At 35.8% G+C, this 26,370-nt stretch overlaps 1 protein-coding gene across 1 annotated transcript in view; it reads right to left on the reverse strand.

Annotated features, from left to right (window-relative positions):
* Nucleotides 1–2,650: 2,650 nt before the first annotated feature.
* The window catches only part of ANXA10 (annexin A10), a 59,318-nt gene continuing 35,598 nt past the window's right edge, over nucleotides 2,651–26,370 (reverse strand). Inside the window, exons 7-12 of the mRNA XM_029950601.1 lie at nucleotides 12,523–12,576; nucleotides 12,333–12,426; nucleotides 11,588–11,683; nucleotides 9,244–9,302; nucleotides 4,857–4,979; nucleotides 2,651–2,719 (exon numbers count right to left, since the gene is read on the reverse strand). Coding sequence (XP_029806461.1) covers nucleotides 2,651–2,719; nucleotides 4,857–4,979; nucleotides 9,244–9,302; nucleotides 11,588–11,683; nucleotides 12,333–12,426; nucleotides 12,523–12,576 — 495 coding nt within the window. The remainder of the gene's footprint in view (nucleotides 2,720–4,856; nucleotides 4,980–9,243; nucleotides 9,303–11,587; nucleotides 11,684–12,332; nucleotides 12,427–12,522; nucleotides 12,577–26,370) is intronic.

Consider the following 26,370-nt stretch of genomic DNA (forward strand, 5'->3'; position numbering starts at 1 on the left):
AAACTGGGCATAGTAAAATACTAAATGCAAAGGACACAAATACCTCTCTGCAGTCTTTCTATATCTGGTTTTATTTCATTTCTGGAATGGCCAGAAATTCAGTGGTAATTTACTATTTCCTTTACTGTAGATTAATAACACACCAAATGCAAATTTATTCCTTTAAATGTTTGGGTTTTTTTCCCCTCTAAGTTAAATATGGGAGATGCTTTTAATTTAACCAGAGATTTTTCACTCGTTACTCAGTCCATCAGGTATAGTAAACATTTGTGCATTACAAGATGATATAAACAGCTAAACATCACTAAGCACAAATAACAATGATAATAATTTAAGCAATTTTTTATAGGACTTCACTAAGTGGATTATGTGACGAGGAAGATGACAATGTTGTCTTGGCATGTAAACAACTAAGTGAAGCAATGAGACAAAAAGGACATTGACAACATTAATCTTTACCTAAGTACTGTGATGCTGGAAAACAGAGATGGTCAAGAAATTTTCCCACCATTTTGTGTTTCAGAAAATGGCTTACTACCTAGAACCTTTCTTCTTCGTCTAACTCAGCTGAGACTTACAGATGACCTCCTATTTACCTATAACAATCCTACACACACCCATCAAATTCCTTTCCTTGTCTTATAAATGATTAGCTGAACTGTTTTGCTCTACTGACCAATCTAGACAAGATACATACTAACTCAACTTGACTAAACTTTACTCAGGGGTTTCCCTTCCCCACAGGTCCCCAACTTTAATTTATCCTTTGGCTCCTGCTGAAAATTCACTGGAAGCATTCACTGTCCCAAATCAACTGTCCAATCTCAGATCAATGACTGGCAGTGTTACCAAAGACATTCCCAGATTAATTGTCCAGCCACACCACAAGTTCATCCCATTCTCCCATGCCTGATTCTTTCTAGCCTTGTTTATTTACCCTTATAAATTAAAAATCCTTTTCTGGCTACTCTTGAGATTTTTGTGAATCTCAAGTTCAGCTCATTCTCTCTATTGCAGTGGCTGCTCTTGCCTTATTGCAGCTCCTGTCTTCACTCATTGCACTAGTCCTTTTGAATAAAATCCCTCCCTATCTGAGTCTAGATTTGTTTTTGATTTGGCAACACCATGTGGTACCAGAGAAATAAAAGGTATTACCTAGCTAAAGTATAAATTCCACAATTTATTGGACTACTTACAGAAAAGTATCCTAGCAAGGAAAGGTTTTGTTTAAATATCTAAATTCTTAGTAGACATTCTAACATTTTCCTTGTATTAAAAATTGTATGTGAAAAAAAATTTATTTGGAAGAATAGCTATGCTAACAATTACTAGCTTTGATGGAAATGTTAATGATATTTTCTTAGAGATAAAAATCAAAGCCAATTTAAAACGATACAATGTCATACATCATAGCAGTAAGTTGAAATCTTATAAATCGTTTCAGAAGTCTAATTATTCTTAAATGTTTCATGTTGTGCCCCATCACTGTGTTCTAGGTGTCCTATATCATTTCTCTGGTAAGAAAACAAGTTCTGAGTATATTTTTCATTTCTCCTGAGACTAGTAGGGACAGCTACACAGGAACTGGGCTACAGGCTATTGAAAAAAAAATACTCCATGTGGAGTAAAGCACTCCTATCGACTTCACCCGTTCATCTAGATTTACTGCATGTGTCCTCACTCTCTTTATTTGACTTCATTAACTGCTGCTTCCTGTGATCTTGGATTTGTGTTTTCCCTTGCACATATTGGGAGCCCTACCTTATGGACTCACCCATCTCTGTTTCTGCTTTTATTCTTGGCTAAATTGTGGCATCAGTCTAGATTCTCTCCCAAATCTGATCCCAGTAAGTATTTTTCCTTTGCTGCTCCTAATTTACTGAGTTTTCAGACACACGAGGGGCCGGGCTTCACTGATGGTTCGAAGCACGTAACTTCCAAACAACTTTGGTGCAGATGTGAGGAAGGGCGACAAAAACAGTGAGCAATGACTTTTCTGACATTGCATGGGCAAATAATAGGTAGGATAGGCACTAATATTAAAAAAAAATATTAGCTAACCTGCCTTTACCAGAATGATCATCAAATACACAGACACATGTGTGCATGCACACACGCAAGCATGCACCCAATTTTACATCCAAATCTCTTACATATCTAAGCCTGACAAGCATCTATCTGGTTGCATTTTGCTTTTTACATCTTCATTTTCTTTTAAATAAAGTCAGCTTTAGATGTTTACTTTTGGTTTATTGCATTTGTATAAAAGTCTTGAAAATTTCTCTGAGGGGGATGGCCACACACTGTGTTTCTTTCTCCTAAGAATGTTAAAAGACAGCTGTAAGCAGACTCTCTTGTTCTAGAGAATTGAAAATTCACATCTAAATAAAATAGATCTCAATAAAAAATTTTATATTTTATTCCATTACACACAATTTAATAAATTGCTGATTTGGATAAGTACAAATCTAGTCTCATATACTTTTATCAATAGATTTTTCTTTGGCTTAGAATGATTTTAAAGATAGCAGAGAAAATATGATTCCACAGTTTTGCTATAATGCTTCTAACAGTGCAAATTTATCACAAACTATATATTTTGACAAGTCTGTAGCGAGGAATGCGCAGTCCTGCAAATCTGTCTCTGGATTTAGTAGTCTTCAGCGTCACCAGCACAGATGGCCAGCAGAGCTTTCTCATAATGCCCTGAAGCAAAATTCTGCAAAAACAAACAATGTATTTAAAAGAAAATGTCATTGTATTCTAAAAAAGAAGCATAATTCCTCTTAAACACAGTCAGAAAGATCCATGGGACATTAGCAATTCTAAAATTGTCTTTTTTCATCTAAAGATTTAATGTATCCTGAGAACTATTCCCGGTAGAAGTTATCGAAAAATAATACCATGGTTATAGGCAATAGAACAGGGTTCCTATGAAGTTGATTTAATCTTAATGTATGTTTATAAAAAGAATAACTTACAGTAGAATTAAATCTCCTCAACTTTAGAAAGAGGTGTTGTAATATTATCGTTATAAATCAGTTCGGGGTCTTAGAAGGCAAATTGGCAATATGTCTCCAAAGACTTAAAAATGTTTACACTCATTGATGTAGTAATTCTACTTCAAGAAATATATCCTAAGGAAATAATAATCAATTATTGATGAGTACAAAAATTTATGTTCAAAAATATAGACAACTTTATGTACACTAGTGAAAAAGTAAAAAGCAATATTTAATAATGTGGGGTAGTTTAGGTATTTTATAACCATGATTCAATAAACATATTCCTTTTGCAGTAAAACATATTAATGTTTATATATATTATTAAAAAGGCAGAACCTACAACAACATTTCATTACTGGTTATCGGTGGTGGAGAATAGGACAATTTTTATCTTCTTTTTATGGTCTTCTGTAGTTTCTAAGTGCCTCAAAATAATAATAGCAATAAATAAATGGAATCATAAAAACTAAGTTAAAAATCAACTATCATATTAACATCCTCTCACATAAAGTCATGTAGTTATAATTCACTTTTTTAAATGCACATAGTCATGTAGTTATAATTCACTTTTTTAAATGCACATAGTGGTGTTACATGAATTATATGTAAATAACAGCAGACTCTGAGGTGGCTGTGGTTAATTGTAATTGTTTGTTAAGTTCCTCTTCACTGATGCATCAAGCCCTCCATTTGGAAACCAATTTGGCCACAAAAGGCCTACAGGGTCATTTTTTTGTGATCCTTTGGTCCTTGGGTTTTCCTGTTGTTTCTAAATCACTCTTAATAAACTAAAAAACTATGCAATTGAATGTTTCAGTGTAAAACAATTTGAACAAGTAACAACATCTAGCTATGTGCAAAGAATAAGTGAAGATTTATGCTTGGGGCCCTGTGCCTGGTTGCATGCTCTGCTGGTACCATCCTCAAATTCTTCATAAGTTTTGAATGAGGAGTCAAATACTTGCATTGTAGATTGTAGAGTCAAATGCTTACCTGTAGAGTCCTATATATTCTAAGAATTCTTTGCTAGGTTTTCTCAAAATCCACACTAAAACGTAGACATATCAGAATGAAGAAAAGGGCTTGTTTACTTCTGAATCACTGCTGCTGTGCCCTTTAAGGGCTACAGGGATTGGTGTGGACACAAAGAATTTTACGTTACTATCAATGTTAAATTCCTCCAGTTTATGGGATTGGACTGGTCGCCCTGCCTTCTATAACAACACGGGAGGAGACCTGAACTGATCTAAGAAACCTCTTCCCAATTAGTGTGGTCTAATTGTAAAATGTATTTTTCCTGACACTGTTCATGCTTCAAAATTTAACTGAGAAAGCACAATTACATGATTAGCGGATGAATATTTTACATGACTTCATCAATGATTTGTGTCCAAAACACATCAAAGAAGAGAAATAAACTCTGTTACTGAGGTGAGGGATTTCCTCACTTAGCGCCTGTTGATGCACTAAAGGCTGTCTGACGTACTAAAGTAGACTATCTTTGCTAGAATTGTTAACTTTTTATTTTATCATTATTTTTAAATGTTTAGTTTTTAGAGAGAAGCATGAGCAGAGGAGGGGGGGAGAGAGAGAGAGAGAGAGAGAGAGAGAGAGAGAGAGAGAGAGAGAGAGAGGACCTGAAGCAGGCTCTGTGTTGATGGTAGAAAGTCTGATGCAGGGCTCAAACTCCCAGATCATGACCTGGGTTGATGTCAGACACTTAACCAACTGAGCCACCCAGGTGCCCTATTAACTTTTTAGATTCTAACATGAAGTTATTTATATTAAAGCTCTTATTTCCGTTCCAAAAAGGATAAGATATGGGTCAAAATTAATCCTGGGTAGATTTACTTTGATGTCATGAAATAGGGATTTTCCGTATCTCTCTTTGTATCGTTTCCTGATGGTCATCAGGTCTATTTCACTTCTGGCAATTAGAATCCTGATTACGGTTTTATTATGGAAGCCAAAGTCCTAAAAGAGAAAGGGAGAGAAAAAATTAGAAAATAGTAAAAGTTAATCTGTCTAATATAGACTCATCCCCTTTTCTGTGGCTATTTATTCTTCCTGTGCCCCTCAAACACTGGCATTGTGATCTGGGGAGTGCCCAAGTCACACTCCCAGGGTCCTCTGTGACTTCCCCCTCTCTCTTACTGTGTACATAAGGTGAAGTAGGCTACCTATTTGACTTCTTTCATTTGTTTATTAATTTATTTTGTTGGAGTATAATTGACACACTGTTGCCTATCAGTTCCAGATGCACATCATAGTGATTCAGTTTTTATATGTTACAAAATGTTCCCCCCTGAATCTAATTTTTTTCCATACAGTCGTTTGCCGTACAGTTATTACAATACTATTGACTATGTTCTCCATGCTGTATGTCACATCGCCATGATTGATTTCTCTTATAATTAGGAGTTTATATCTCCTAACCCTCTTCAGCTATTTTGCCTATCCCCCCACCACCCTCCCTCTCTGACCAAGTTTGTTTCTTGTACCTGTTTCTTTTTGGTTTATTCATTTGTCTTGTTTTTTAGATTCTACACTTAAATGAAATAATATGGTATTTATCTTTCTCTGTCTGACATATTTAGCATAATACCCTCTAGATTCATCCATGTTGTTGCAAATGGCAAGATTTCATTTTTTTTTTTATGGCCGAGTAATATTACAGTGTGTGTGTGTGTGTATGTGTGTGTGTGTGTGTGTGTATGTGTGTGTGTGTGTGTGTGTGTGTGAGAGAGAGAGAGAGACACACACACACACACACTTTATTGATGGACGCATAGTTTGTTTCTTGGTTATTGTACATCATAGTCAATGAACATAGGGGTGCATATATCTCTTCAAATTGGTGTTTTGCTTTCTTTGAATAAATACTAAGAAGTAGAATTGCTAGATTGTATGATAGTTCTATTTATAATTTTTTGAGGAAACTCCACACTGTTTTCCACATTGGCTGCACCAATATACATTCCTACCAACAGCGTATGAGGATTCTCTTTTCTTTACATCCTTGCCAACACTTGTTATTTTTTATCTTTGTTAAAATAGCCAGGCTGACAGGTGTGAAGTGATATCTCCTTGTGGTTTTGATTTGCATTTCCCTGATGATTAGTAATACTGAGCATCTTTTCACGTGCCTGGTGGCCATCTGCATGTTGCTTCTGGTGGGATTGCTGGAACTGGTGTGAGGGTGAGGGGCCCAGGGCATGCTGGGGTGGCTCTAGCAAGCTGGATAGAACACCTGCACCCTGTTCATGTCTCTGCTGTCAAGGTGCTTGTTCACACCTCTGACCCTGGAGAGAGTTCCAGCAGTTCCTTGCCTATTTGGTGACTGCTTTAAGGTTAATGAATGAATTTCCTTTACTTATAGCCTAGTTGCTCTTTAAGTTGCTGTTTCTTCCCTGTGCCCAGGCCAGGCCAGGCTGTGCATGGGCCCCTCAGTGATATCCCTTCCTACTACAGGTGTCAGGATTACCATGTCACCAACTCTCCCTTCCTTCTCTATATAGACCCATTATCATTTGTTGTGCAGAAGCTGTTCAGCTTTCAGTTCTTCTTCAGGAGAAAATGTTCTCTATGTCAGTGTGTTATACCCAAGATTTCTTTATCGCCCCCAGAAACCAGAGACCGCCAGGGAGGCTGAAGCACGCATGCAAAAGCAAAGGGCTTTATTACGAATTTAGGCCCGGCCAGCCTAAACTCGGGCTCACAGACTTACTGGATCCACGTGGAGTGAGCCCCGAACAAAGGCGGGGCAGGACTTTTATGAGTTTGGGAAGGGGGAGTTACAGGAGATTGTGACATAGGTAGAGACCCAATCATAATGGTACAACAGTATTGGCAGCAGCTCTAACCATCCACACTGTTCAGAGCGTTCGTTACTTTTGGCGGGACCCAATTACAACATTTAGGGTATCTTTGAAATTAGCCAATTACAGAGCGAGTTCAGGGTCTTGTTTGGTGACTATAGGGTTAACTTTAACACTAGGTAACAGGGTCTTATCTAAAGTTCCCATCTGCAGGTCTCACCCTTAGGAATGTGGGGAGAGGTAGCTGGCCTTTCCTGATTGAATATTGCAGTGGTCTGCTTTTGCCCTGGGTAATGTATAACCGCCAAATGGCCAAATGGTTCTGGAGGGACTGACCTTAGGCCTTCTAGTTTAGAGGGGAAACAAAGCCTGTCATGACGTCTGCTAGGTTCAGACTCGTGTTCTTACGGGTGTAGACTTGGTGTGTTGGTGGGAGGAGGTGCGTTCAGGGTCTTCCTACATCTCATCTTGGGACCCTTTCAATTTTACTTCTTAAATGCCCCATAATTTCTATTTCTAGTGTCACGGGCTCTTATCATTTCACCTTGACTCTGCAATAGTTCCTTTCTTTAACAACCAACTTTCACACTATCTCCTTCACACTGCATTTTGAAATACAAATCTGATCATGTACTCTTTCTAGGTAGGAATTCTGCTAGGCCAGGGAGACAGGTGGGTTTTGAATTCTGTTAGGTGAACTTTGGTATGTCTGAGTGAGACAGTAGTTACATTTTTGTTTTATAGTCTATTATTAAAAATTGTAAAAATATAAATTCCAGGTATTTGAAATATTTGCCGATTTAAACTCAAATACTGAAAAATACAAAAATCATTTCTGTATACTAGCTCCAGAAAGAATATTGCTTGACAAACCAATTTTGATTTGTCTTTTCAAATGGAGTAATGGGGACATCCAGTGGCCGGTGAGCATAACGTTTTCGAGCATAATGTAATTTTTAATGTCTGAATGTTTTGGGAATAGAGCAGCTAAGCAAATTTTCATAATTTGATGTGATTCAATCAAGTGATTTACCCCAGTTTCCATATTTCAGTTGTATATCATTCATTAGAGTGCACTGGAGAAATATCTCTGTAGATGTTCTATGGTTAGCAGTCGTGTAAACAGCTTTTACCAGTATTTTACATTTGAGGTTATCATATATCAACAACTCAATTATTGGAATATGCAATCTTCTTCTTTGCCTCCAAACCAGTTGTGAGTGAACATATGTTTATTTTTGCATTGAAAGATAAATAGAAGGAATAGGATATTAGTAGAATAACTATCCCTCAACTTGGGCAAATTTGGAATCAGAGTAATTTGTGCTTCTCTTCCCATGGTCATTCATAAGTGAAACTTCATTCTGGTTTTGGGGAAGGACTCTATTGAAATCATTCAATAGCATTGCCCAATACATTATTTAAAAATATATTTAATCAAATCAACTTTCTTTGCTTGGAAATAGAATAAAATAGGGGAAGGCCATGAACATTAATCTTCCCTCTGTGTTCTGAGGATACCTAGTTTCTTGTATGTAAATAAAAAACACTCCTTACACAAGATATATAATAGGAATATTCTTTAATATTTTATTATCCCAACATGCGAACTACTTCTAATAAACTGGTCTGTAAAATTACTTTGGGGACAAAACACTGACTATTAAAATTGCTGTATTACTGACTTAAAAAAATAACTTTCACTGAGTTTTGGAAGCTATGATATATGTACAATGATTTGTATCAGAACTTTTCTTTTTCAAAATATGGGTCATACACATTATGAATAAAGTATGCATTGTCTCATGCATTTAAGTGTTTCTTTATTTAAAAATAAATCATGAGAGACCTTTGAATCCTGAGCACAAACTGAGGACTGAAGAGGGAGGGTGGAAGAAAAAGGGGGATGATGGTCATGGAGAGGGGCACTTGTGGGGAAGAGCACTGGGTGTTATATGGAAACCAACTTGGTAATAAACTATTAATAAAAAAAGAATAAATGCACCAAAGGATGTGTGATTGAGATCACACTAAACTATGAAAAACATTCTCATTTAATTACAAGCATGGATTTAGAGTTTATTGTTTTCTAGCCATCTTTTTTTAAGTGTCTTTTAAGATAGCACTTCACGTTTAAAAATAACCACTAACATTATTTTGTGTTTTTCTAAAACACTGAATTCTATTTTTCAACTTGTATGTAAATATATTCATTTCAAACAATGTATGTTCAAGTGGAAAAAATGTAATACACCAGAATGAGACCCACCAAAGAAATCATGCTCCGCTTTCTGCACAAATTGAGTTACCTGAGAAGTATGACTCCTTGGGGCCTATCTCCCCCATGTGCTTTAGCTAGTGCTTTGAGAAGGAAAACATGATTTCTGGAGAAATTTTAAAAATAAGTGAGTCATACTTACATGGATTGCATTATGTAGCCTATAAGCAAAGTAGGCTGGTTTGTCTCGAACACACAGAACTAGAAAAAAATCACAGAGAAAAAAAAAGAAAGTTTGAAAGTGACAATATGTGTTTTCTTTAGAATTTGGAAGTGATAAGAATACTTCTTTTTTTCTATTGAAATCCTGGAAGAGTGATACTTTTTGAGTTTTCTGTGGGATTCCTCATTGTACATTGCAGTAAAATTTCCACATTTAGAATACTGGTAAGACCATAATGTATAGAAAAATGTAAAGCAGCAGTACTGTAATGACTCATTCAGATTTTCATTTAGTTTATCTCTACCTCTTGGAGATATCTAGTTCCTTCACATAGCCTAGAGAAGAAAAATGTGTGCTCTTTATTTGAAAATTAAATACAGCTTCAATGAGATGCCCACTATTACAGATTTTTATTATTGTACAATTCAATGTGCAATTGGCTCATTTTCCCAAAGGTTATTTTTTTTAATGTTTATTTATTTTGAAAGAGAGAGAAAGAGTGAGTAGGGGAGGGGAAGAGAGAGAGGGAGAGAAAGAATTCCAAGCAGACTCTGCACTTTAACACAGAGCCTGATGGGGCTCAATCTCACGATCTTGAGATCATAATCTGCACTGAAATCAAGAGTGGGACCCTTAACCAAATGAGCTACCCAGGAGCCCCTTCCTAAAGGAATTTTTAATCCCTCGTAGACCTGTGAGTAGGTCTGAAGTCTCTTAAAGAAAAACCGGATGGGTCATATGGGACCTAGACCAGTGTTAGGAGTCTTATAATCAAAAGTGTTATGGCATTAGAACCACCAAGAGCCTCGTTAACAATTGTCCTTGATAGAAGTCAGTTGATGATCATTGACATTCAATATTGTCTATTTTAATAAATGAATGTTAATAATGAATAACATATGTAAAGCTTTAACTTTTAGGCAAAATAAAATAATCACAACAGTGTTTTCTCTATAATTCAAATGATAATTTTAGGTTGTGAGACCATGCCTTCATATTTTATTTTTATTTATAACTGTGAACCTCCTAGCACTCCTGAGTCACTGCTAGAATGTGGGCATCTTAAGGAGAGAAGCTTTTGTTGTGACTTTTGTTGTTTCACTGTTCCATTCACAGTGCCTAAATCAATGGCCAGAATAGTAGATAACTCAATAAATGTTTATTGAATAAATCAATTACATTGTTTTCTGGTATTTCTCATGTTCAGTATTCTCACTCACTCTGTGTTTGTGGTGTGGTCTACAGTGGAAAAAGAGCTATCTTGAAATTCAGATGATATGAGTCCTAGTCATAACTTTGTTGCTCATGAGTTGATAAACTTTGAGGCCATACTAACCTCCTTGGGCCTTGTTTGTTAAATGAATTGTAATAAGATACATGGTAATTAAATTATGTTGAGAATTTGTCAATATAAAAGCACCCTATTCTCAGAAACATACAAATATTCATATATCATATACTATTTCAAGGATTTCATAGAACCCACCAAACCTTTTCATGGAACCCTAGGGTAAAACTCTTTTACAAGCTAAGCTTTACAAATTCTGTTACCTTTTATCTCCACTGCCATGTATATCTGTGCTGTTCTAGGAATGAAAAATCATAGTATCCATTAATTCAACAAATGTGAGTGATTACTTGGTGTGTTCTCTATGGGGATATTTCACAAAGACCCTTCATTAGTAGTTCTGCAATGTGTTCTGTCAAGTCATAGCGCAGCACAAGGTACAATACGGGTAATTTAATGGTGGTTGTTATGGAGAACTAGCATTGTTTTCCTCTCTATGGGAAGATATCTTTTCTTTGGACAAAGCTAGAGGAATGTCTCTCTCACAATAGCCTGCAGAAATCACTACTAAGTAACAACTTGGTAAATCTTTTTATTATGGTAGAACTTACCCCTAAAGCAAAATATTAGAGATGGTGAAAAAATATTATTTTCCTCCTGGAGAAAAGAAATCCATATTGCTGGGATTTATCTGCTCCTTAGCAAGGGAATGGAAGTCAGTAATGAATTTAAAGGTGTGAGATCCCAATAACTGGACAGAGTATCTGAGAATTCAGTGTTTCCTAGTATGAAAGTTGAACCAGTTACTAGAGAATGGTATTAGTTCATTAAAGTTATCAACTTGCCATATTAGTGCTTTGTGTCAGTAGACAATGTACTTTTCCTCTATAGAGTTAACATCCTTACTAAATAATTAAATTCAGGGAAAAGTGACTCAATGAAGAGCATATTCATGCATCTTTAATTCAACCAGAGCTAATTAGCATTTATTCTGGGATAAAAGGTCTGCTGTACGCCAAATAAATTATTACTTACCAATTGCAACTAGCAACTCTTGGAAGTATCCATCATAACATTCATTAATGGCATCTACTAGGTCTTGCCCAGAAATATTTTGAAATTCCTGGAAAACTTCAACAAAGTGATACAATTCAAAGGAGAGTTTGTACATATTATAAATTTAAAATATAAATATTGATTAGATTGCTATAAATATTGAACATAAATAAAATATAAGGGTGCAGGTTGAGTTGGAGTAGGCTGTCTTTACAAATTTTTAGTGTTTATACATGTAGAAAAAAAGCAAAAAAAATTTAAATAAAAGGAACAGAAAGATATGGAAGTCAAAGTACCAGCTAGTGTTACTGCACCTCAAAGACCAATAAGGCAACTTCACATAAATCATGACATTAATAATAATCTCCTTGACTTGTAATGGACTAGTTAAACCATGTTCACTATAGTCTCTTAAAGACAATATATAATATGTTAGAAAATAGCTAACATACCTGAGTAAATTCTCCATCAAAAACAGAGATGATTTTAAAAGATTCAGTACTTAAAGATTATATAATTCAGTTATTGGAAAAAATAAAATTATAAGAAAACTTTATTCCTTAGCAATGTCATGAGATGAGACAAGTCTGTATAAACATAATTAAAAATAAGTACTTCTGTGATGACTATATGTAACATTTCCCTTTTCTTTCTTCCAGTTAACTACTTGCTTTTTATTACACCATCAGTTAAGTAGCCGAAAAGGAACTTGAGTAACAATTACCCAACCACAGCTGTTGATAACTTTTGTTGCACAGGATCATTTGCAGCATGGTCTTGTGTTCCCCTGTCTTCTGTTGACAGGCTTCCCACAGGACCTGAAACATCATACAGCCAGGAAGTAGCACCACAACCACCCCAGACCACTTTAACAAAGGTTTTCCATAGTCATTTTGAGATCTGGTTCTAGTTACCATTGCATCCTGAGCAGCCATCGCAGGATCTGTGTATCCTTCCTCTCTGGTTCCCTGTAAAATATGCCCAGGTATTCCGTTGTCAATTTCCTTAATTAACAGTCCATATAGGATTATTAAGACAAAAATCTTTGGTAATCCCTGAGAAAATTCTATCATCATTTGGAGTCTACATTTGTTGAACACTATATGGAATATAGGTCCTTTCTTAAAATGTGGGGTTGTAAACTGTTTATTTATTTTTTTATTTTGAAGGGGGCACAGAGAGAGAGAGGGGGAGAAAATCCCAAGAAGTGTCCATGCTATCAGCACAGAGACCGATCCAGGGCTCCATCTCAGGAACCATGAGACCATGACCTGAAATCAAGAGTTGGATGCTTAACTGACTGAGCCACCCAGGCACCCCTAAAAATGTAGGTTTTATTTTTTCTTTGCAGCAGTGGTAATCTTTTAAAGATGCTGAAATGTTTTTCACCCTTCCAGCCCTCTGCGCAGTATCTTCTTCCCATCAAACCAGGCATCCAAAGTCTGGCAGTGGGCAGTATAGGTGGATTTAACATTATTAGTGTGAAAATGCAGAGACAAAGAATGAGTGAATATTCAGTCTTTGACTTGTAAAATAGGATATATTATATTATATTATATATATATCTCAATAAAATAATCATGAACTCCAAATTTTGTAGAGTAAGAATATTTTGCAAATTTGTTTCTTGCCCAGCACCACCAATCCTTTATGGCCAAAGTGATTGAAGAGATTCCCATCACAAACAGGCAGGAAGGGCGGCTAGCCAGTGCAGGAGCCTCTGGTCCCCAAGAATTATGATGACAAGAGGGGAGAGAAAGAGATATGTGGAGACAGTTCATTTAACCTTTCCTTTAGTTTGAGATCTGGAGGGAAGGCTTTTTTTTTTTTTTTTTTAACTATGCTGAGAGAACAGTGAGACTATAGTAGCTTTTGCTCCTAACTTCTTCTTGGACTCTAGAAATGGTCACATTGTATTGAATTCACTGATATAGCAAGACGGGGCAGAAAAAAACCTTAAATACAACTCTCTTGAATTAATATCAATCCTTAAATAGAGATTAATGGGCTACTTGTCTGCTCCTGATGGAGAAAATTTCTTACGTAGAACTCATTCTTATCTGTTCTTGATAGAGGAACATGTATGCTAGTTGAGAACATGTCTGGGGGGCTTGACGGATAGAGTTATTTTATAACCATGCCAGGCACAGATTGTTCCAGTAGCCAAGAGCTATAAGGTGGACTACACTAGTGAACTGCGTGGGACCTAGAATTTAGGAGGATTCTCCAGCTCCCGTGAGAGCAGAGATGGGGCTAAACCATCATAGAAGGTTACTTGGTTCTGATCAAATTGAGACAGAAAAAGGATCATAAATTGACCAGCTGCACTGTTTGGCAGCTAATGTTGAGAAACGCTCATATCATGGACATCTACATCTCATTAGATCACATGTCTAAAGTTGCCCGGAACCACCTTTCCACAGCCAAGATGAGCAAAGATGGAGGAATATCTTCATGATCTGAGGGCAGTAACAGTCTCATAAAGATATCTCATAAAACACACACACATGCCTCTCCATCAAGTGCTCTCTTGGTGAGAAGGAGAGGAGAGGGACAGAAATCTGACATTTGAGTATTTAACTTGATAACTGTGTAAATAATATTAGATACACACTCACATTAACTGTTCATATATTGTATGGATTACATTCACTATATTAGGCTTTTTTCCTTGCTAACCAAAAGCTGGAAGCATATGAGAAAGATCAATTTATTCATAAATAAATAACCTATATACTTTAGTGAGTTAATGTGTAACCCTGGAAAATTTAATATGTTTAATTATAACTTAGAAGCTTTATCATCTAGAAGTATCCAGCTAAGAAAAAGTTGATGCAAACTTACCAGGCTTATTTCTTCTGCCTCCTCATTTCATTTGCCTAAAATATTAAGTGACTAAGACTGCACATATAAAATTCTTACTTTAAAAAATCTGTGTATTATTCATATTATTATTTTAGGGAAATAAAGAATGCAAGCAGGGGAGGGGCATAGGGAGATAGAGAGAGAGAGAATTTGGGGATCCATGCTGGGACTTGATCCCAGCACCTTGGGATCATGACCTGAGCCAAAACCAAAAGTTGGACACTCAACAAACTGAGCCACCCAGGCACCCCCTAAATATGTGTATTTTTGTAAGCAAGTGTGCTTTATATATATATGGGCAAGGAATAGAAGACAACATTTAAGTGTGAACATAATTTATTAAGTAGTAGAATTATGGGAGTTATTTTATTTTCATATTGCAGAAGTCTTAAGGTGTAGGGATCTTAGGGGTTGTATAGTTTTGCCTCTTGAAGATAAAAAAATAAATAGGCTTACAGATATTAAATGAACTTCTTAAGATCTTATTGTTATGAAAAATGTGATTATTTTATTTCAATGTCTTTTCTGGCCTGAGATTTTGTTACTCTACTCTTCCCTTAGCGTAAAAAATTCATTATTTTTAGATAATATCCTCTGGTCAGTCTCTTATGGCTTTACTTTACCTAAGCAATAAATGGCTAAAAGCAATAAATATGCTATATTTTCTATGGATATATGCCATTTCTTTAATAACATAAACTCATCATGGTAATTCATAGTCTTCATCTTATTTGACTGATCAGTATAGGATTTGATGCAGTTGCTCACTCTCTCCTTTCTATGCCTTCATTGCTGGACTTTCAGAATCCTGAACTCTCTTTTTAGCTTCTTTCTATTTCATTGGTTACTCCTTCTCAATTTTATGTATTGGTCCTCCTTTTACTCTTCAATCTCTTAATCCTGGAAAGTTGTAGTACAGTTTTTGGTCCTTGTCTGTGTCTACAATCCTTCCCTTGTTCATCTTAACCATTCATGTGGTTTTATATTATATCTATTCTGTAATGATCCCCAATTTTACATGTCTAGCTGAGATCTATTATCCAAATTACAGATGCATGTATTCTAATGCCAACTGAACATCTTCAGTTGGATTTCTAAAATACATGTTAGACTCAACATGTTCAAAACCCATCTTCTAGTCTCCCTCTAACTCAAAGACCTCTTACATCCACAAATTTCCAGATCTCATTTTGTAGAGTTCCATCATTCCTTTTGCTAAGACTAAAAAACTGAGCAACATTTCATTCCTTATTTTTAAAACCATGTTTATTTTTGAGAGAGAGAGAGAGAGAGAGAGAGAGAGAGAGAGACAGAGAGACAGAGAGACAGAGAGAAAGAAAGAGATGGAACACAAGTGGGGCAGGGGTAGAGAGAGAGGGAGACACAGAGTCTGAAGCAGGCTCCAGGCTCTGAGCTGTCATGAAGAGCCTGACATGGGGGCCAAACCCACAAATTCCAAGATCATGACCTGAACTGAAGCTGGATGCTTAACCGACTAAGCCACCCAGGTGCCCCTTATTCTTTCTTTTTTACTTTTAGACCCTATATCCAATTCCTGAGGAAGTAATATAGACACTACCTTCAAAATACATGCAGACTCTGGGTACTTTTCATCACTGCCAGTATTCTCCTATGTGTCCAAATTAACATTATATCTTGAATTTCTTGCTCATATAGCATCCTTACAGGCTTGTTTCTATCCTGTCTCCCTACATTTTTTTCTCAGCACAGCATCTAGTGTGAATATTTTAAAGCATAAGATCAGAATATTCCTTTTCTCAAAATCTAGAAATGATTTACCTTTCCCCATATCATTCAGGGCAAAAGCCAAAGTCCTTACAGTGGTTACAGATTTTACCTAATTTCATCACCTGTGACTTTTCTGACATTACCTATTACTACTATAGTACATTTCCTTTGCTTGCTCAGATAGCACTAGCTGGCTCCTTGCTGTTCTTTACAACCATCAGCCATCCCCTTGCCTTAGAATTTTTCTCTAACTTTTCCCTTTGCCTGGATTGCCTTATCATACCCATTCATTGCTGACTCATTCTTTCCAAATGTTTGCTCATATCTCATCTTCTCAAGGACATTTACCATGACCAACCTATATAATATTGCAACCTACCTACCATGCCCAGCCCAACAATTTCTATCCCCATTATCCTGTTCTACCATATCTTTCATTACCTTCTAACATTCTATATAATGTATCTGTTCATTATGATCATTAGATTTCTCTTTAACTGTTCTTATTTCCCCACTAGAATGTAAGCTTCCTAAAGGCTGATGAGGTCTTCGTGTCTGTTGTTCACTGACAATTCCCAACTGTCTAGAATTATGCTTGACATATTGTAGACACTTGACAAATACTGAGTTAATACTAAATGAGTGGAGGAAAAATAAAGAAGTACTTTTAGATAGCAGAATTCAAAGATCAGTTATATTACTACAGCTTTGTAATATAACTTGAAGTCTGGAATTGTGATATCTCCACTTTTACTTTTCTTTTTCAAGATTGCATTGACTATTCAGGGTCTTTTGTGGTTGCATACAAATTTAGGATTACTTGTTTAGGAAAAGCTGTTGGTATTTTGATAGGGATTGCATTACATGTGTAGATTGTTTTGGGTGGCATAGACATTTTAATATTTGTTCTTCTAACCCGTAAGCATGAAATGTCTTTCCATTTGTTTGTGTCATCTTCAATTTCTTTCATCAATATATTATAGTTTTCAGAGCACAGGTCTTTCACTTCTTTGGTTAATTTTATTGCCAGGTATTTTATTATTTTTGGTGTAATTAGTTGTATAGAAATGTGGCAGATTTCTTTAGATCAATGGAAGAGAATAGGAAGCCCAGAAAAAAAACCCATAATTATATTATAACATATATTGAATTTATTATTATAAATATATATTCCTGAGACAATGGAAACAAAAGCAAAACTAAAGTACTGGGACTACAAAATAAAAAGCTTCTGCACAGCTAAAGAAACAACCACTAAAACTAAAAGATTACCTACTGAATGGGAGAAGATATTTGCAAATGACATATCCAATGAATGGTTAGTACCCAAAATATGTAAAGAACTTATTTAACTCAACACCATAAAAAACCACAAATAATCCACAAAAAATGTGCAGACACCTGCACAGACATTTCTCCAAAGAACAAATCCAGTTAGCCAATGGACAAATAAAAAGATGCTCACCATCACTGATCATCAAGGAAATACAAATCAAAACCACAATGAGGTATCACCTCACACCAGTCAGAATGGCCAAAAATGAACAACACAAGAAACAACAAGTGTTGGTCAGGATGTGGAGAGAAAGGAAACCTTGTGCACTATTGATGGGAATGCAAACTGGTGTAGTCACTGTGGAAGACAGTTTAGTGATTTCTCAAAAAATTAAAAATAGAGCCATCCTATGATCCAGTAATCACACTACTGAGAATTTATCCAAAGAATATGAAAACACTAATTTGAAGGGATATATGCATGCCTATGTTTATTGCAGCATTATCTACAAGAGCCAAGATATGGCAGCAGCCCATATCAATAGTATATATATATATCAATAATATATATAATAGAATATTATCCAGCCATAAAAAATGAAATCTTAACATTTGCCACAACATGGATGGATCTAGAGAGTATTATGCTAAGTGGAATAAGTAAGTCAGAGAAAAACAAATTCCATTATGATATCACTCATATGTGGAATGTAAGAGACAAAACAAATGATCAAAAGAAAAATAAAGAGACAAGTCAAGAACGTTACCAGAGGGTATGTTGGGGGAATGGGTGAATTAGATGAAGGGATTAAGAGTAACTTACCTTGATGAGCACTGAGTCAATATATGAAATTGTTGAACCACTATATTGAAAAGCTGAAGCTAACGTAATACTGTGTTAACTACACTGGAATTAAAATAAATAATAAGAAAAGATCAGTTAGAACATGTAGGAAGGTTTTCTGGATCATTGAAGTTTTCTTAGTGATTTCCAATCAAACTATATAACTAACTAAACACCTACCCTTACAATGTTTCTGGGAAATATTTAAGAATTTTCTGCAATTCTGGGTATAGGAAATATTTTTTGAAACATAAGATCTTTGACATGAAATCTGAAATTGTGCTTATCTGTTTACTTCTTTGTTCAGTTAATTACCAAAAGCACTTTAAACAGACTGGTAGATTTTTTAAAAATGTGAATAAGGTAAGTTTGTGATTTAGTTTTTTCTGCCTAGGCAGAGTCAGGCTGATTTTGTCATGTAAGAAGCCTATGACAGCAGCGTGGTGTATGTAATTGATGTAAATGCCAGAGAAATGATACAAATGAGTATAGAATTTGGGTTAGGGGTGAAATAATGCTGTGAAAAGAAGAAATTGGGGGGCTTGAAATCTAGCTGAAAATATTTGAACAAGGTAATTTGAATACAGATAGTCACTGAAAACTGACATCAATAACATCTCCTGAAGACTCACTGTATCAGTTTGAGAAACGATTGTAAAGAAATCCTGACAGCCAAGATGAGGAGGAAGCATCCAGATGGGTGGTTTCCATTCTCTCTGTGAAAACATTCATCATCTCTAGTGTGATTTGCACATACTGATTAATTAACCTCCGAGTGATTAATTTGTTTAATTATTTGACAGATAATTAGATCTCCTGTAAATCTAGTTTAATAAAAGCATGCATGAAGTGTTGAAAGCCCATTTAATGATTGGCGTTTGTTTTCAAGAAGGTGTTCTAGCTGAGTTGTTTCCTTATTAGAAATATCCCTTTTGGAAAGCACTTTGAAGAGTAAGTAAAAAATCTCTCCCAGAAAATATGACAATAATTTTCAACACTTTCATTTCATCAATACCTTAAGGCTCCTATGCTCCAATTCCCTCAATCTCTATTAATTCACAAAAAGTGGTGCGCCTAATTATCATGATGTTAAAAAGATGAAAGCCATGGACAGTCTTTACTTTGATTCTGAAAATAGAAATGTAGAGGGAAGTAGTGGATGTAATTACAACTGAAGAATTTTAAAGTACTTGTATTAGGAGGGAATTGAAAGAAGAAAGGTTTCACATTACTTAAATTGCAAAGTCAATTTCTCTAATCTGAATTTCAATAAGGTTTAAATAATAAATATAAGGACATAGAACTGCCTTATAATGGAGTCAAGAGGAAAGGAAATATAGAGTGTTACACAGAGTTTGTCTATTATCTTTATCTATCTGTCTATCTATCTATCATCTAACATCTACCTATCTGTCATCTATATATAGAGAGAGAAAGGAAGATTGAGAAAGAGAAAGAGAGAGACAGACTGACAGAGAGACAGAAACCCACATACACATACACACACACACACACACACACACACACACACACAGAAAGACAGAAAAAGACAGAGAAAGAGAATAATGATCCTGACTACAGGGTGAAAAAAATATTTGTTTACATGGAAACAGCCCTCACTTATCTGGTTGAAACTCTAAACTGCACAACCCTTTAGGAAGGAATTCCATTTCTTTTTTGTAAAATGTCTAGACAGATTCTCTCTGAAGTGCTGTACAGAAGGGATAAACTTTTTCAGCTCCCAAATTCACTTCTTATCTTTCCCAACCTTCTAAATTTACTGATCCAAATGCTAAATCAAAAGCTCCCAACTGAACAGTCAATGATGTCGAAGTCAGGAGTCAAAGGTAAATCTTCAACATGTTTAAAAATCTAAGAGAAATTATACATTTTATTAAGCAGTGTGAATTACCATGAGATTTCTGGTCTTCAGGAAGAGAATTATTAGAGAAGATTGTACTAAGATAGATCTTTTATGTTAATTACTTCCATTTTCTATTGTAATTTAGGTAATTTTAATGAAATCCATATTATTTTATAAAGTGTGTTTTACATTTTAAGAGGAACGTATTGTGGAACCTTGTAAGTATACAATCTTTAAATAAACTTTATTTAATTTTCCTTGGCTTATAAAATCTAGGTCTCTATTCATCCTCATTTTTTTACTCTCTGTTGGAAGGAAAACTTTACTACACTGCAAAGCTATTTCAAAGTTAAGCACACACACATAATTTCATGTTTGAACTCTAGAAAGTGAAATTAGGAAGTAATACTCATACTATAAAGTTATAGTCCAAATTAGTTAAAATCCCATGATGACATAAATCAGTGTGTTGTTTTAAAATATGTGTGTCTATATAGATAATATTATTATATATACAAGTACACATACATATATGCTTTACCAATAATAACGCATTGTTGTTTAATTTCAGGGAAAAGAAATTGCAACTATGAATAAGATTGATTGCTCTATTACAATGAGAAACAACTGTTCACTAATTTTTTCCCCATGACTTATTTTCTGTCATGTTAAATTTTCAGAATGATGTGTTTTATTTTTTTCTGGAATATAAGAATATTTGTTTTAAAAACACACTACAATCTTGATTCTGAGATGTCAGTACTTTTAAGTGGCTTACTGTTTAACCATTTAAGAGGTACAGAAATCTTAAGAGGTCATTTGCATATTAGTCATTGACATTTTGTCAAAAAGAAGTAGAACTGGAGTGGGGTCAGATGGGGCTGGAGGTAGGAGAGATCAGATTTAAAGAGTGGGGGGGGGGTAGTGTACTCAGTCCTGTTTTCATATCGGTCCACTCATTCAGTGTGTGTGTGATGGTGATCTCTCCGAGCCTCAGTTTTCTCACCTCTGCAAGGAGGGGACAGCCAGTGGGTTCCTTGGAAAGCTGACTCTGAGACAGACATCAGCACAAGTCTTGCTTATTATGGAGTGGGTTTGGAAGCAACACTCTGGGAAGGGAGCAGAAAGAAGCAGGACTCGGCAGCAGAAGCTGGATTGCGGTATAACTCTAATGGGATGCAGAGTTATCCTAATAAAACACATTTGATTCTTACTAAAGAATGTATCTTTTTCTTTAACAATTTTTTAAAATTTTTAAATGTTTTTTTTAGTTTTGAGAGAGAGAGAGAGAGAGAGCAGAGTAGGGGAAGAGAGAGAGAGGCAGACATAGAATCTGAAGAAGGCTCTAGGCTGTGAGTTGTCAGCACAGAGCCTGGTGTGGGGCTTGAACTCACAAAGTGTGAGATCTTGACCTGAGCGGCAGTTGGACACAACCTACTGAGTCACCTAGGGGCCCAAAGAATGTATATTTTTCTTTAATAAATTGAAATAAATTTCTGTTTGGATATTAAGAAAATAAAAGCTTGTCTGATATTAAGATGGAACTCATTGGTTTACAAGGGGACTGTTGACTTTCCTCTATTAGGGGCAATGCTATGCCAATATGAACTGTTGTTTTAATTTATATTTTGCAGCCTCATTAGTTGAAAATTAAAAAAATGTTGACCCTCTTAAACTGAGAGAATATTTGTTTTGTTTTGTTTTTGTTCTTTAGGTTTTTAGTTTGTATTTAAATTCCAGTTAGTTAAGGCACAGTGTAATAATAGCTTCAGGAACAAAACACAGCAATTTAACTCTTCCATTTGACACCCAGCGCTCATCACAAGTGCCCTCCTTAATCCCCATCACCTATCCGACCCATCCCTCCATCCACTTCCCCTCTGGTAACTGTCAGGCAAACCTAGATACAAACTCTTTTATTTTTAATTTTTAAGTATACTTATTTATTTTTGAGAGAGAGACAGAGAGAGGGAGAGGGAGAGGGCCAGAGTGAGAGGGAGAGAGAGAGAACCTCAAGCAGGCTCCGCACTGTCAGCACGGAGCACGAGGTGGGGCTCAAACTCGCAAACCATGAGATCATGACCTGAGCTGGAACAAGAGTCAGATGCTTAACCGATTGAGCCACCCAGGCGTCCCAAGATACAGACTCTTAACTACAGAGAGAATGTTTTAATTTAAATTTGTCTTGTGACATTTAAGTGTTAGGAAATATTCATTTGACATGCTGCCAACAGATTATTTTTAAAATTAATGATAATTATTAAAATTTTCCCCATAATGACTTTTAGCTCTCTCACAAGTTAAAATAAGTTTATTTCTACAACAACTTACCTGAACTATAAAAAGACAAACTATCGCTATTCATTGATGTTATAATCCTAGAAATTAGAACTCTCAGACTAGGGCTTGACTAAGCACAACCATGCAAATCCAGATCAAACCAAATGAAACCAAATACAATGAAGCAGATTCATGAATTTATTTTGAAAAACAGAAAATTTTAATTTAGTTGAAAAGTCAGTGGATATGACTGATACTATACCACCTTTTTCACATGTACTATTTGAAGACATCCAATCAGTCCAAATGACCAATCTCCCCTCAGTTGGGGGCAGTTAATATCTGGCTTCCTCAGCAATGTTTTCCTTTGAATATTTTTTTATTCCTCATTCAAAACTGACAATAACTTGGGCACACACACCCACATAAAAAGGATGAAAAAGAATTAAAATCCATGTTGCCTAGCAATGACTGGATAGTAAGTGTTCCTATCTAGTCTTTTTATTCATTCTTTAATCCACTCATATAAAAGTGTGTGTGAATGTGTGAAGTACAATATGAAGTTTTTTTTTTTTATCATAGTAAACATATATTAAGGAAAAACTATTCCTCCTGTGTTTGATTGGACTTGTTAATCCACCCCAAATGAGGAAGACAGCAAGAAGACATAATACAAAAAGCAGGAAAATTAAGTAGTAATTTAAATTTGCACACTGCCATTGATACTTTAGAGGAAAAAGTTATTATTAACGGTCATTTCCTGTCTTTAACTATTTTTGCACACAGACTAGTTCTAGACAGAGTAGAGACAAATTATAATGTTGATTTTGGGTGCAGTAATACAATACTTTAACTTCAGATATAGAAACAATGTTGTCCATTAAAAAAACAAAGCTTTGTAGAATTAAAAAAATAGAAATCTCTGTAAGGTAAATATTTGAATTTGTAATTTTTGGGAAAAAATCAGCATATGGGTCTATTTTCCTGAAAAACTGAGGAATATTCTGTCTTTTTTGCCCTTAACCTGAAGTTTCCTTGTTTCCTTTCATTCTTTAAACTTAGCTGGGACATCAAGAATTCTAACCACTTTCCCCGCTGGAAGACGGCCAGTAAGACAATCTTAGTAATAAAAGAGACCGTTAATAGCTTTTTCTTGCTTAAATACATGGCCCTTTTCTCCCGCTGAGTTTTTTCATGGTTTCTTGTCTCACTTCAGCACATATTCAGGGTATATCTGATTGATTTGATCGATACAAACTCAAAGAGAATGGAATTAAGAAATTAAGGAGATGATAAGAAGAGGAAACTAGTTTTTTATTTTTAATAAGTCAATTCTCTTATTTACGTCAAGTGTGAGGCTCTTACTATGTGTGTTCCTATCTGTGGCGGTAAATTAGCATGACACGTGCGAGTTAATTTTCGTCCTACTTATGTGGAGATGGTAATAGATAAAATCTTCCCAGTCACCTCACATTCTGCCAAAAACTTCCCTGTGGCTCTCAGCTGCTTACAGGAGCCTCGCCGGCCTGGCATGCAAACCAGCAATTTAATCAGACACTTTTTCCTATTTCGCAGGAGTCCTTCAAGCAAGCCAGCATAGCATGCTCAGGCAAGACCTTTTTACTTACTCTGAATTACCTCCTTCCTCCTCCCCAGGTGTGCAAATGATGTTTCTTTTCCAGAATTCTCATGGACCCATTGTATATGAAGCTGCATCTTTTACTTCAGCAAACATTGAGCTTGATTCACTCAGACTTTTAAAAGAATTTGTCCTTGAACCATTTATTTCCAAACGGTCAGCCTTGCTTTCCATGTACCACACAGAGAGCCTAGTTCTAAAACTGTAAAGTTGCATAGGACATAGTTCTCACGATTGGGTAACTACTGAGAAAGGCTGATATGCAAACACATCCCACATTATGTGATAAAATAGAATAAAAATACATGATGGGCTTAGAGGACAGCAATTCCTATGAAGTCGAAGAAGACTTTCAAGGGTATGTTCAATCAGAGGCCTGATGGGAAATGATTATTCCCCATACTAGTTTTTAGACCAGAAGTTTTGAAATTTGCTTTGTTGGCAGAACTCAACAATCAATCAATCAATCAATCAATCAATGAAATACAGGTAAATGTTGCACAATTGTCCCTTACACACACATGGTTTATGTATGCCAAAGACAAAACAGAAACAATAAAAGATTAAAATAGAGCCGGGTTTTTGTTTTTCTCATATGAAATAACTTTGCCTGATAAGATTAGTCATATAGATATTAAAAATGTAACTATTATATTCAGATTAACATTGTATAATATACATATAGTATATGGTATGATGAACATCATTCTGCACATTAGATTAGAAGTAGGGCCAAGAAACTTTCACACAGTGATCTTTTAAAAGATCATTTCAAATGGTGACATGTCAAAAACATAAAGCATGGATAAAAATGCAAAGGCATTTACCTTTAAAGTACTTATAAGAAATAATGCAGAACAGTTTGTTTCTTTGTTTATATATTGCTCTCCTTTGGGAAATTCTCTTTGTGCCCGATTTAGGCATCCTTCATCCTTCCATCTTCTGTTGCTCACTGGCCTGCCTTGGTTGCAGTTTTCAAGTCTCATTTTCACACTGATAGCTGATCACCAAACTTATTTCGTTGTCTTTGAGGACAAAAAACCGGACTATATTTTACAGCCACCCTTGATATTAAGGGGAGGCCTCGCCAATGAAATGTGAGCAAAAGTGATAGATACCACCGCGAGGCCCATAAAAATTCCCATGAACAATCCTCCACAATCTTTCTGCTTCTGTAGATTGCGGACTGGCGCGAGGGAATTAGAAGCAAGGTGTGAGGATGGATTAGCCACTAGGTGGAAAGAGAATCTGCGTCGGATTCACTTTTTGGAGGAGAGCTACAATCTGATCAGGAGAGCTATTCTGATCTTCATGTGAGCTTGGGAACTGGCATTTAATTTATGCTTTTGGTCATGTGTTATAAGAAAGAGATGAGCTCAGTAAACAATGGACTGGTTTATAATTCGAAATAAAAGAGGTAGGGAGAAAGTCCAGATATTTGGTGTCCCTAACAGTTGGAAGGGGACTGATTCCAAGCAATGTAAGCTGGGACCTGAAGGAAGTTTAGAAAGCAAACACTTTTTAAGACTCAGCCCTGCAGCAAGTATATGACTAAATTTATTATCTGAGAGGACTTCCAAGGAACTGGCTTTTAGTTGTGAAACACAAGAGGCACAGTCAGGGAGAGTGCAAGGATGTAAAGAAATACGTCTAGGAAAGAAATTTGGGTTTGGCTAAGTGGTATGCAGTATCCACTGGAAGCAATTACATTAGACTTCTTTTAAGTTTCTTAGAGATTTACATTTCCAAGGACATCATAAATCCGGATTTAAGGAAAGTGAACTACTCAAGCTGCAATCAAACTGCTAAATGTCTGCATTTGCCAAAATTGAGCTGTGAAAGAGATATAACCCTCACGGAGGATATACTCCACAGCACCACTTCAGATAAACCTGAACAGGACAAAAGGGAAGGAAGAACATCTCAGAGTTTGGCAATAGCAGCCATAGAAATGTTGACACTATAAAAAAAATTCCAGGAACTCACAGAGGCAATTGGTACCAGAGTGGCTCAGAGAAGAGGAAGAAAGGACATTCCATGGTCCATCCCATGTTTTCATCTGCAGATTCTGACTCTCCATCTGAGTGTGTTGGGCCCTGGATTCCTAAAGGGCCTCAGGCAAATTCTTACCCTACTCTCCTCCATCTTGGGTTTTTTTTCCATCTTTCTATGTATAATTATTCCACCTGTTTTCCCTAGAAGGGCTATCATTTATTTTTTTTTGTCATTAAAGACAATAAAAATCT

This window comes from Suricata suricatta, chromosome 1 (genome assembly GCF_006229205.1).
Source record: "Suricata suricatta isolate VVHF042 chromosome 1, meerkat_22Aug2017_6uvM2_HiC, whole genome shotgun sequence".
NCBI classification, from domain to species: domain Eukaryota; kingdom Metazoa; phylum Chordata; class Mammalia; order Carnivora; family Herpestidae; genus Suricata; species Suricata suricatta.